Source organism: Chelon labrosus (genome assembly GCF_963514085.1).
Source record: "Chelon labrosus genome assembly, chromosome: 6".
In the NCBI taxonomy this organism is placed as follows: domain Eukaryota; kingdom Metazoa; phylum Chordata; class Actinopteri; order Mugiliformes; family Mugilidae; genus Chelon; species Chelon labrosus.
This window is the reverse complement of record NC_140342.1, coordinates 15,953,067-15,966,808: the sequence shown is the minus strand read 5'-3', so window position 1 is coordinate 15,966,808 and position 13,742 is coordinate 15,953,067. Positions and strand designations below refer to the sequence as shown.

Here is a 13,742-nt window from a genome sequence, read left to right as displayed (position 1 = left end):
GAACCAATAAATACCCACCTGTACAAGTGCTAAAACCTGACTGACTAATAACACAGGAAACACACGGCACTCCTCCTATTACATTTCTAAAGTTATTCAAAACTTTTTCTGTTTTTCTTGAGCAGTTTTTATCCACGGTCGTTCTTTGGTTGAACTGTTCCCCACACAAGTAGGAACAGGTTTAATTTTAGGGAGTCATGAACAGGAAGCTTGAGAGCCACTGAATGCACAGCAACGTTGAGCTCTCTCTAAATTACTGAAACGCACACACACAGAACCTCATCTTTTGTAGAGACTGAAGCTCAGAAACAATAAATGCAGCTCATAGGACTATTTACAATATTTCTGAACTATTTTCCTTTCTGTAGCTGTCACTGTGACTTAAAGAGAGGTCCATTTAGACACTAATACCTCTTGCCGATAGACTGTCTTAGAAAATACCAATAAAGACTTGTCTTCATCTTCTTATAAGATTATTCATAAATCTGAGCCTGAAATACCAAGATGGTGGCCTCTCCTGCCAGACCAAATTTGATTATCCAACCATTTACTACCAACTGTCTCATGCACCAAACGGCACGCACATCTCTCTGCACGTACACCTGATACATTTCTTCTTTCAGTGGAGGCATTTTGTCTGCTTGGCGTCTCTATTTCACGCATCCTCTTGGCCGTGCAACTAACAGATAAGACAGCAATTATTTCCACACAAGACATGATTCTGCTACATTACATAAATCCGTGTCTAATTCTCGCATTATGGTACTGCTACATTGGAAAATACTCCGTGTTCCTAATGTCGCAAAATCCCACAACTACAGAGATACTGCAGTCTGGAGATATTGGAGTGTTTCCTCCGGTCAGTGGTGACTAGACGTCTTTAATTGCGAAAATTGGCTTATTAAGAATAACACAGTCTTGATTAAGACACAGAAAACCATCCAACGAGCAAAATTAAGAGGTTTAGACATGAGATTTATTGTGAGCGTGCAGCCTGTGTAGATTTGAAGTCTTCATTTAGCCCTCAGTGTTGCCGGCAGCAGATGGTTTCTGCTCTGCTCTCAGTCCCACTGCTTACACCTCAGCTCAGGGAATAACAGGATTGGTTAAAATGAACACAGCTGACCTTTTAATTAACAATGTGGACCATCACGGCTCTGTTTTAATCAAAGTATTATCTTTCCTTGGCTCGAGTTAAATAATTATACTTGATCCGGGCAAGGAATGATAATGATAATGATAATTCTTATTAAAATATGTGGAGAAAGAAAAAAAATAATTAGAATGCGCCTGCTAGTTTCTGGATGAAAATTACTTTCCCTTATCTTTTTCATTGCGTAAATCATTTTGAGAACATTAGATTGTTGTAGACATAAAAACAGTAAATGCAGTGGGTGAAGAAAGCATTCAGACAACTCCATTCATTTTAATGTCTGTGGAGTCTCTTAGTCATCTAGGTCATGGTATATCTAAAACAAAGCTAAAACAAAGGCAGCTCCCTTGAGGTTTCTTGAAGACGTTTCACCACTTATCCTGGAACTCAAGCAAGTTCAGTTGCCTTTGATTAGATGCTGATATTAGATATTTGACCAATAATCCAAAGCGAAGAAACATTTTTAGTAAATTCTTCTATTTACAAAATCATTAATGCTCTTTGCTGTGGCTGTGAACAAATGCCTCCTGTTCGCTTTAATTACCATTGGGATGTGTCCAGAACCTGTGGAGTCCACATGTGGCAGCCTGGATTGGACATTGGTGAGGAAGATACATATGTAAAGTCCAAAGTTCACACAGCATGTCAGGACATAAATCAAGCCGTGAAGTGCAAGAACCAGTGAGGAAAAGGTCCTCAGCCATGGAGATAACCAAGAACACAACCGTAACTCTAACAGAACTTCAGAAATCCTCTACAGAGATGGGAGAGAATTGTGGAAGGACAAATATTGAACCCTCTGGCCAGAACTCCAAACAGCTCTACAGTAAACCATGGTGGTGGCAGCATCATGCTATGGACTGCACTGTGACCGGGGACCAGCTCAGCGTCTCACCTGTACCTTCAGGACAAGTCTCTGACTGCGTTGTGTGTCCAGACTTGAGAGAGCTGAAGATAGCAGTGCGAAGACGCTTCCAATCCAGTCTGATGAAGCTCAGGAGGATCAGCCAGGAAGAATGGAATAAACTCACCAAATCCAGATGTTCAGAGCTGGTTGCCAGCTGCATTACAGGTCAGCGGTTTGTCAACAGGTAAGAATTCAGTTGAATTGTTTATTTCATAATAACACAATTACCTATGGTGTCCAAAGTTGAAAGCTTTACAATGATAAATAATATAACTGAAAGGAAAAGATGCAAATCCTCTCATCTGAGAAGCCAAACCATGAATTCTTTGATATTTTTCCATGGGAAAAAACAGTCAGTGATTTTTAAAATAATTAATGCAATTAATTATCTTTCAGTCAAATAATTTGGCTCTACTGATTTAGGTAGGTGGATGAGATCCATAATCCATAAGAACCCTTATTTTTTATGTTCTGTACTCAAATATCTTCATTCGTACAGCAGCCAGTTACTGTCAAATAAATGAAAAGGAGTGAAAAGCGACATATTACATTTTAACGGAGCTCTACCTTGACCATGGTAATATAACATTGCATTACATAACTTTAGGAGCCATATTAGAGCCTGTATTATACTTAAAGCACATTCAATTGACAAAAAAATACTGTAAATTTTAACATTAACTACACCGATCAGGCATAACATTATGACCACCTTCCTGATGTTGTGTAGGTCTCCCTTGTGCCTCCAAAACAGTTGTGACTCATCAGAGAATGGACATGGGCCTTCTGAGGGTGTCCTGTGGTGGCCTTTGGCCTCTGAGGGTGTCCTTTGGGTGCTGTGGGTTGAGGGGAGGGTCCTCTGTGGATCATCCCACAGATACTTGATCAGTTTAGGATCAAGGGAGTTTGGAGGCCAGGTCAACACCTTGTGCTGTTTTTCATGTTTTTTTAGTTGTTCCTAAAGCGTTTTTGTGTGTGTGTCTGTATCAGGCTGCATCCTGCTGGGGATGGCTGCTGCCATCAAGGAGTGTCATTGCTATGGGGTGGGGGTGTCTGGTCTGGTCTAGGTGGGTGGTACATGTCTAAGTAACATCCACATGAATGCCAGGTCCAAAAGTTTCCCAGCAGAACATTGTATTGCCACAAGATGGTCGATGTTATTTACTTCTCCTGTCCATAATGTTGTGGCTGATCGGTACTGATAAATCCTCATGTCCTCATGTTTGGGTCCCCAAAAAGGCTTGCACGTGTACATACAGAAACAGAATAACCTGCAAAAATGAGAGTAGGCTTCTATTGATGAGAACAGATGTAAAGGTCTCGTATAGCACATCTGATAGACTACTGACTGAACCTGCTGTGCGTCAGGTATGTGGCTTTAGTCCACCATCTAGTGGTTATACATCTGAGCACCTGTACATTTGTGCTCACACCAGCAGACCACCGCCTTCAAATGAAGACCTGTTGCGTTTGATTCCTCTCACTAAACCTCCTTTGCTAAAGAAGATGTGCGCACTCCTCCCTGCGAACTCTTTGAAAAGGGGCGAAGTTTGAGGACATTAGCCTTTCTCCCTTCGCGGACCACGTGAAGTGACTCACATCACGGCAGCCAGCTCCAGTGAAGATGATTATTCCCATGCCTCGCTCCTGTCCCCATGCCTGTTTACGCTCATGTGCGCTCCGCTCCTCTGGCTGCCAGCCACCCCGCGGTATTTATAGCCATACAGCGGCAATCATCACTCAAGGAATCCACGCGAAATCCTCCTCAAACCACTAAACTTGGACTTGGGGAGTGAGAGAGGGCTGAAACCGGGATCGTCCACCTGATCGGTTCTGCGTGAGGATGAAGGAACGCGCGTCACCTCGAGGTAAAGCTGTCAAATTCATTAATCATCCCGGTAATTCATTGATTATTTTTTTTCTGTGTGTTTCCTGTCGTTGGGCGCTGCATTGATCCTCTCCCTCCAGTGTGTATTTTTAGCACCCGTCTATCTCTACTTGTTGTGACTGCTGCTCTCCTTCGTCAAACACTTAACTCCACAAAAGAAGAAAGAAGCGGCAGCCTAATTAGCAATACCTGTTAACAGGCTACTTAATGCATTTCTAAAGCGATTGTCGACCTGCAGCTGACGTGCACAAATTAGACGAGGGGGCCCGCCTGTTGTTCCAGCATAGGCTGCACTAATTAAAGCGTAGGAGATCACAGCCAGGAGCTGAAATTTGAATTTAAAACAGAAAAGCATCTCCACACAAGTGCTTTAACTTTAATACAGACAAGCTGCTGCAGCAGTGATTACTGTCTGCAGCAGCCTTATTGATGATCTGATTAATTTAAGCTTGAAGGTGTCATGGATCCACCCTGCGTGTCATGCCACTTTGTTGTTTTCTTGTTGGTCTTTCAAGGTGTGTCTGTTAAAACAAGTGCCTTAACGTTTGATTTCCCCACAGCTCTGCCTGCGACACTGCCTGGTAATACACCACATCCTTTCAAACTAAAATCAGAGGCAGTCCAGCCGTGAGCAGCACAAAGCTGTAACCCGTGTAAATGTGTGCGCTGACCTTGGAGCCTCTCCCGGCTTTCAGGCGGCGTTCGAGGGCAAGGCTCAACTCAGACTGTGTCCAGTTCACGTCTGAGGAGCCCTGCTGCTGATGAGTGAGTCACCGCGCCTTTGCTTCAGCTCCTCCACACTCAGTCATCTTCCTTTCAGCTCCGGCTCAGTGGAAACAGCCTTGTTTCGTCTGTCTCTGACTGCCTCGCCGCAAAAAGAAAAAAAAACCCAGAAAAAACTTGCTGTTCTTTTCAGCCTTGCCACCTCATCTCCCCCACGTTCCTGCCTCTGACACACACATATGCTTAACAGGACTGTGTCAACACCAATATAAAGGTTTCGGTAGTTTCTTTATGTTGTGTCTAAATTGGGGCTTTGAAAGAGAAACATCCCTCTCTCAGAACGTCTCATCACTTTTTCCAGACCCTGCTTTCTGAACAGTCTTATTCCGCCCACCCCTAAGATTACCGCTACTATTTTATTTCTGCCTGCCTGCTAGTTGAAAGCCTTTGTTACAGGAAGATCATAAAGAAGTAGTAGGCTAGTCCAATGGTGGCATCCATTCTGAACTTAATTTGCGCTCTATCTCCTGCAGCTTCCTCCTCTGTGCTTTGTCTGTTCCACAGACGTCTTTGTATATTTTATTATGTATTTTATTAATAGAAATAACTATTAAATACTAAAGTTAACCCTACCAGGAGTGACATTACAGTTAAATGGCTTTGAAACGGTTCCACTTTAAAAATATCAGTAGAAACAGGTCACTCTCAATCAGAGTGGATATTCAACTACTTATTATTTTATTTATAAGGAGTCTGCGGCCACACTAGCAGCAACGTGAGTCAGGCAGGTAGACATTTCTGGCTGGATCATGACAGTAAATGAAAAGTGTGGACGTTGACTGGGAACCTCAAACGTCCGTGCAACATGTTTTGCCACTCCATTAAGTAACTCTGACTTCCAGGGGCCATAGTTTAATAGCCCAAGGGTTAGCTTCAGTCATCCTCTGTGAATATCTGAATCAAACTTCACTGTACTACATGGGACAGTTGGTACGTAAAAACACATTAACAGAGGGATGACAAGCAGGGGAAATGTTTTCTAAGCAATGTTTCATAAATGATTGTGTTGCTATTTGTCAATCCTCATCTTCTTCCTCTCTTCTTCCTGTTTTGTAGCAATATGCTGAAACTGCCAGCTGCCAACCTCCGTAGAGATGCTCACCAGTTCAGACCAGTCGCTGTCCCTCTCCCTTACACCCAACCTCCACTCTCCAAGCAGCTGTGGTCGGGGTAGGGAGACTCGTGTCCAGTCCTCCCTCTCTCTCCCCGAGCCTGAGGCCTGGAGGAAGCCGAGCCCTTCCCCCCGGCCCGGCCTGGCGCAAGGAGCTCGCTCCTGCTCCCTGCAGGTCCCTCAGTCTTTCCCCGAGTACCTGCGGCTGCCCCCGCGAGCAGCCAGCTTCGATGTGCCTTGTGATCAGGAAGATGGCTCGTCCGATCAGGGATCAGGGTCCCTGAGCCCCGCCTGCATGCGGCAGCGACGCGGCGGACTTGTGGAGCAGAAGGACATCATCATGGCCCACCAGGCTCACAAAATACAGAGCACGCCGCAAGCCCGCAGGAAGGAGTGGGAGTGAGTATAAAAGAGATCCAGAATCAAAGGATTCCTTTTAAATTGTATGTGTAAAGAGGATGAAAGTTCACACTCTTGCTGGGTTTGCAGTATAACCTATTAGCCTCTGTGCAGATTTGTTTGAAATATTTTAGTAAATATCCCTTTTTTTGTGGCTGAAGAAAAGAGCGAGCTTAATTAGGAGCCGTAATGATGTCCTCATTCCGTTCAAGGGTCCCAAAAAGCCAGGCCAGCGAGCAAGCATGCATAATAACAGGGCCGTTGAACTGGAAATGGAATGTAGCCAACGCTGATGGTAAAAATTATTCCTGTGCCTTTCCTGCTGTACCACGTGTCATCGAAATGACCTGTAGGTGTGACATACTTCAAGCTCCAGGAGAGTGATGAGCAGATACTGGATACACACAGACCGTTTCTGTTTTCACCTAAAGCTACGCTAATCATATGTATTTATATTTATTTTTAAGCAACAGGTCGTCTAACGAGCTTAACTGAGCAATTTAGCATCTTTGAGCCTTGTTTTTTTTGGTTTAATGGTCATCATGAGTAGTTTATAGCCTCAGTGGATAGAAAAAAAGACTTCATTTATTATCATTGTGCACCGGTAGCCCAGAACACAACACCAGACTAGCAAAGTTAGCAACTTATAGTGGAACATCTGGAAGCTAAAGTGGCACAGATAAGTCTTCCAGGAGGCGGTGGAGACCAAAACCGAGCTAAAAAATAGACCTTTCAACTTCAAATGAAAGGTAATGCTTCTCTGTGTCTACTGGATGTCAAAAGAGACTAAAGTTTAGTATCATAACTTCATTTACAAGATAATAAGGCTGTGTTTTCATCTAGCCTCTCTGCCCCTGATTGCCCAGCAAAAAGAAAACATAAATGAATAGGCAGTTCAGATTTAAAAAAAATAAATAATTATTATTTAAATGAACCATGTATTGTAAAACTCTGCTGTTTTTAGCCCAGTGCTAATGCTTGTCATCAGACAATAGCCAGTGGGTTCAAAGATTACTGCCAACGCCACCTGAATGTTTCCTACTTCCACAGCTTAATTTTAAAAGCATGTAATTGGCAAAATTGTCAGATAAAATTAATAAATAAATGCAAATTGATGTTTTGTTTCCCCCAGAAGTCTGTGAGCTGTGGTTAAATGACATTTGCTGTTACCACCAGTGAGGACCCTAAATAGAGCTCAAGTCGGCCACTTTAACGTAATGTGAACAGTCATTACATTAGAGTGACACTCATCACAAAAAGCCATGAAAAGGAAAACAATTTTAAGGAAATTTGGTGAGTAAGGCTGAGCATGTAGCAACCCAGAATGTTTTTAAAGCTGAATGGCTTAAGAAGTGTAGGTTTTAAATCGGTCAAGACATATTGAATACCGAATATTAAATTGGATATGAAGAAGAATTGACAGGTGACCCGTGATGTTAATAGTTTGTTTACATTGTCAGTTTCCCACCACTTTATAAAGCCTTCACAGACCCACATTTTGGAAGACTTTGAAACCTGCATTGCTACATTTCTTGGAGTTTCTTTAGACCACCGACTATCCGTCAGTGGGTTTTGTGAGGCAGCCAGCGAGGCTGTGTAACCATAGTGCTGCTAGCCGTCATAAACTCCACAGAGTACCATTCAGCATAACACTGAAAACAGCGTTTTCAAGTGATTAACCATTGCAGTCTAATGTATAACGCTTGTTATCGTGTTTTTGTTGCTCAGATACAAAGTGCTTATTTCATAGCAGCACATCATATGCCTTTGTTGCTATGATGTTACTGTATTGTTACGGTTCCACCAATGAATCACAGAATCAGTTCCCAGCGCTGTCGTCAGTTTGATGTTTTTTGTATGTTTTTTTTATGTATTAATTTATATATATATATATCCTTGTGTAACAGCAGCGACTGTGATTTTGTGTAATCACATGGTCTGGAGCGTTATTAGTGGCGGAGTGCGGGGTGCTTGCATGTGAACTTGTGAACTCTGGAGACACGTCGCTCTGATTATCTGCTTCCAACCACTTGAACGTGGAGTGGTCCTCCATCAGTGTAACCTCCAACCTTACAACGAGCTGCCCCGCTTCCCCCCACCACCACCACCTCCTCCTCCTCCTCATCATCATCCTCCTCCTCCTTTCTCTGATTTCTCTTTACGCCGCGGTAAACCCGCTCTACATCAGGTCTCCTGGTGTGCTGTCATGTTCTCTCTTTTGCTCCCCGTCTCTCTGTTACATGTGCAGGAACACAGGAGCAGATTTAAGTTTGCTCTCCCATCACAGGCATGCACATTGTCTCATTTTAAAAGTGTTGTGTGCATGAGCACGCTGCTTAGAATCAACAGTAGATATTTTAAAAGTGGACCAAGAAATGTAGCCCTATTATTTTTTTGTTTTTTTTTTACTGTAAATGTATTGTATTGTGGTTATTTGTCCATTAGGGGATGCTAGGGAATCAGAGTAGAGGAACAGCAGGGAGGCAGAATATGATGCCTTCAGAGCCGAACAGGAGAGTTTGGACTTTGTTGAGCTTGCCCTCAAAATACTAAATCATCTTTTTATGAAGGCAAAAAACGTAAATATTTATTTGTTGATTGACATTGCACTGTCGTCGATTTTTAAGAGCTTTTTTTTTTTTTAACTCAGATTTACTAAGATTTGCCCAACATTTTAAGATTTTTTTATTTTTTTTGGGGCAGATTTGGGACGATTGCTCCGGATGCATTTGCACGGTGTCGGTATGTTTCAACATAAACTGACATATTTCTCGGCGGTCTGCGAAGACATAAACGGCGGTTATTGGTCGAATCAAACTGACATAACTCAGTACTAGAGGACGTCTGTTGCTAGGGAACAGAGAGAAAAATAAAATGCTAAAACCACTCCAGTCAATGTTGGGTAGAAGCCTGTCTGCAATTATATAAATGCTCTTCAGAGTTCTGGCACAAAGTACGCCCATTAACGTTTTACCTCGCGGTGCATGTCACCTTCTTCCATCTTCCCCTTTGTGCTTCTGAACATACTATTTGCTGTTTAGATTCGCACATAGATCCTTTGCCGTTTCCGAAAGATCTTTTTCTTGCACTTCTTATGTGACCCTTTTTTCTGCAAAGTTCATCTGGCTCAAAGTTCGGTCAGGCCCTGGCTGAGCTGATATAAGCTACCCTGCTCTTTTACGCGGCTATTTTTGGACCTCTTCTGAGTAGGCCGTGAACAAAAGCCAAACACCCTTAAAGCAGACTACACCTGGTCATCTGTGCAGCATCTTGGATCACCGGTGCGGTAATAGGTGCTGCACGGGAGTCCGTTGGTCTCCTCCCTCAAGCTGTCCAGCGACCCTGCTGGGGAGGTGCGTGCATGCGTGTGTGTTGGGAGGAACAGATTTCTGTAGGAAGAGGTTGCTCTATTGTGCAACATGGCTTTTGTTGGCAGAAATGAAAAGAACGGAGCAGGAATTCAAGAGAGCTATGTCGCTATGGAAACAACAGCAAAGAGAGAGCTGCACACACACACGCACAACACACACATGCGCGCGCACACACACACACACACACACACACATAGATATGCACTGTTTGCAGAGATGGACAAATATTTTTGTTGGGCAACATACAAGTAGATGATCTTTTTTTTATCATTAATGTTTAAGAAAGACGTTTTTAAGTTGAAAGTGGAGACGGATTCTCTATAAGTTATCGATCACAAACTGTATTCTGTACATGGTGCATGCTGTTTATCATACATTCTGCACCTGAGAGGTCACTGTAGCTTTTTTTGTTGCTGCCCTGCTTTGCATGAAGTGACACGCCCGCCCGCTTCATGCAGATTAGGAAGATGAGAACAGAGTTACGGCTGAGTTTGTCAGAGCTCCGTTAGCAACTTATTCATAGCTCCTGTTAAATCCTTTTTTTTTTTTTTTTTTTCCCTTCTCCCCCAGATCTCGACTTGTTTGCCAGGCATGAATTTGTCACTCTCTCTTGGCTTACATTCACAACCCCACCCCACCCCCCCTCCAGCCGAAACCCGTCTGCACACACTGTGATACCTGAATTGTGCTGTCAGTCAGCGGCGGGGAGGGATGGCTTGTGGGACATAAAGCGGACCAGCGCCGTGGTTTTTAAATTGTGACGAGCGGGCATGAGACGAGCCTCGGTTGAATAATATCACATCTGTGGGGGCTGAAGTGGTCATCTTCAGAAACAGTAGGGGAGGAGGGGGAGAGCAGCAGATGGAGCGAGAGAGCCCAGCCGCCTAATGAGGTCTCACTTGTGGCACTGAGTGTGAAGAAGACCCTGCTTTCTTCTGCTTTCCCCTCAAAAAGGGAGCAGCCCTAAGATCTATTTCATGCTCTATTTTTACTCCTGACTTTTACTCCAGTATTAGCACAATGGCCTAGTTTTTAAATGTTTTAATAGTCTGTCTCCATTAATGAAAATATGACAATGCTCCCTGAAATGGTGCTTAAATGTGGAGCTCATACAAAGAGCAGCCCGTTCTCTGTGCGAGCTCTTTCACTTGCTCCCTCTACCCACATACCCTCGCACCTGTTATCTTAATCTGAGCATTGTCTTGGTTGTGTTTATTTTATTTCATCTTCTTCACACTCCTCTCTTTGCCCGCAGCGCCATAAACATCTTTACATAATTGTTTTTGAAGCACATACCCACACAGCCTACTGTATATAGCCGTCTTCACTGTTTTTGTTCATCCTCAACAAACTCTAATTGCTATGGTAACAAAAGATATGTCCCTCCTCTCCACCGGCTTTCATTCAGATGGATTTTGAAATCGCCACGAAATAGTGCTGTGGGAGGGGACTGCCGGTGCTTATGCGCTCCTGGCTGATCATTTTCCAGTAGGTGATAAGACACACTGATAGCTATCCAAGCAGCCTCCCTGCTACAATTTTTTTATTACTTGCCTGATAAGAGAAGACAAAGAGATCCTGGCTCAGACGCGTTAAAGTGGCTTCCCGTTCTTCCTTATGTCAAGTTGGGTCGAGAAGATGCGTAAAGTTTGGAAAGACTTCCATCGGATCTCGGCGTCTGACGAGCGCAGAGTAGTCTCTGATCACGCAGCTCCCGGTGTGTGAGGTCGAAAAGAGCTCGGATGTCGGTAGAAATTTACAAAGTATAAACTCGGTGGATTTTATTTTCTGCTGCTCGAGTTTAGAGACGCGCTCACATTAGAAGTTGTTCCGGGGTGATTTTTACGCGCTGTTAAACAGATGGGATAACAGTGGTTGTTTTTTTTTTCTTGTGCACCTGAATCGTCGTGAAACATAAGCCAGCTGACTGCTACGATATTTTTTCTCTCTTTCTTGTGGATATGGAGTGATAGGAATCTGTAACTTTTTTTGGGGGGGAATCGAAAAGCTGCGGATTGAAGGTGGAGGATTTTTCGCACTTCTCTTCTTTTTCTCTCTCTCCCTCATTTTAAGTCTTCCTATAGTGAAACACTCTAAGCCGATCGTCTCCTCTCCTCATTTGTAGAATGGCTCGGTTTGGAGACGAGTCCGCTCCCACCGCGGTGGACTCCGGGGATGGGGACTTGGAGCGCGGCGGCGAAGGGCAGGACGCGGCGGCTGCGGGACTCACGGCTTCCATGAAACAAGCCAAGGCGCAGCGGGCCCGGACCATGGCTCTGTACAACCCCGTCCCCCACCGGCAGAACTGCCTCACCGTCAACAGGTCGCTCTTCATATTTGCAGAGGATAACATCATTAGGAAATACGCGAGGCGAATAATTGAGTGGCCATATCCTTACATAAAATAATGTATGTGCTTTCCTCAGGGTCAGAGATAGTTAAAGAAGGCTGCTGTCGATTCAGCACCGTGGACAGCGACAGCCAGCATGTGAGAGGCTGCAGATTAAAAGCTGTCCTCCTGAGTGTAGCATCATGTCTACAAAGTGAAATATGAGATGAAGCCTCTAACTCTCAGACCTGACCATGTGTTGTGCATGACTTTCTTGCAATGTATGGAGCTGCCCTGCATCCTCTTTGTTCAGTGTCTCTGTTTATCTGCTTTTTGATTTCCAACTGTTAGTTAAGCCACCAGTTTGGCTGTTAATCCCTCTCCTTAGCCGTATTTAACCTCCTCATAGTTCTGCCGTGTAACTTATTTCATTCGCCTGTGGAGCTCCATTTGCTCCAGCGCTGGCAGGAGATGGAAAGTTAGCATGTGGTGATCATTACAAGCAGCTCTGCTCACTGTGGGGGTGGCATGTAGGCACATCTCTGATGCCTTAGTGCTCATTGGAATATGAACCTGGCCATGAGTAGGTGTCGGTTCAAATCCACCAGGCAGCATTTCTCTGCTTCCTGCTGTATGTAGCGTTGGCCAACAGTTTCTGTCTCCTGGACGTCTACAGAGCTTATCTGGGACGCTATCTCTCCAATGTGCATGCATTTACAAGAAGACCTAAGATTCCTATTTATCTTGGTTTGAGTCCTGATATAAGACATGTTTGAGTGTTTTGCTCAGCAACATTTCTCAGTTGCCATATCTACCCACTGCTCCTCCTGTCTTACACCCCCTCCAGCGCAGCGTGCCAGTCTCCCACTGTTACCTAACCACAGGCTCTGTGGGTGTGTGGGAGTGGGTCTAGTGGTCAAGACTAGCTGGCCACTGGCAGCACAGCAATGTGACTGTCTGTATCACAGAGGCAGAGCTATGTGGGAGAGAGCTGGCCGGCAGTGCTGCTGTGGATCGTGGGCTGTGAAAGCAGCACATGTCAGAGTGGTGACTGGGTGAGACCCGTAACGTCCAAGTTCTGAGACTGTGAGGTGGAAAACAGATTTGTGTGAATTTATAGGAATCGGCGGCGCTGCTTTGATTTGTGCGTGGCTGCAAATGTACTGGAGTAATATAGTAATTCACACGAGTTTAGTAGCTACTGGGACATTTATTGCACAGTGTAGTAAAATGACATGGACCCTCCCTGTCCTCCTGCAAGTACTAAAAGATTCTGCATGGCTGTAGAAGTTACAGTAGCTAATAGATTAGCTGATGGACACACATTTGATTGGATGATTGTTTTAAAGTTGAAATTCTCTGCTTGCAGCTTCTATATTCTGAGGATTAGCTGCTTATCTTTTGGTCCGGCGCACGGTCCAAACTGATTATAATTAATTTGCATTAAACATGAAGACCCTCTAGCAGACTGCTAAAGCTCTATTTAGTTACGTAATCCATCACACTCCATGAATTACTGACGTAAGTTCACCTGCAACAGCTCTGAGAGTCGGTTAATCATTTTTCCTCAAGCAAAAGTGGAAATGATTTTCTCGTGTCAGCTTCTTTATCATGATTCACTGTTTTGTCTTTTGTGATTGGAAGCTAAATATCTGTGGCTTGTACGCAAGAACTACTTGTTTTGAGATGTCACCTTGTGCTTTCGATGATAGCGATTGAGGCATTTTTCACTTTTTATCAATATTTTTCAGACCTGATGAAGGTTATGTCAGTAATGATGATGAATATTAGCTGCAGCCCT

General features: G+C 44.0%; 1 protein-coding gene across 1 annotated transcript in view; it reads left to right on the top strand.

Moving 5' to 3' along the window:
• Window positions 1–5,707: 5,707 nt before the first annotated feature.
• LOC311489583 (voltage-dependent R-type calcium channel subunit alpha-1E-like) overlaps window positions 5,708–13,742 on the top strand; it is a 51,415-nt gene continuing 43,380 nt past the window's right edge. The window contains exons 1-2 of the mRNA XM_084546723.1: window positions 5,708–6,241; window positions 11,738–12,001. Coding sequence (XP_084402849.1) covers window positions 5,826–6,241; window positions 11,738–12,001 — 680 coding nt within the window. The 5' untranslated portion in view covers window positions 5,708–5,825. The remainder of the gene's footprint in view (window positions 6,242–11,737; window positions 12,002–13,742) is intronic.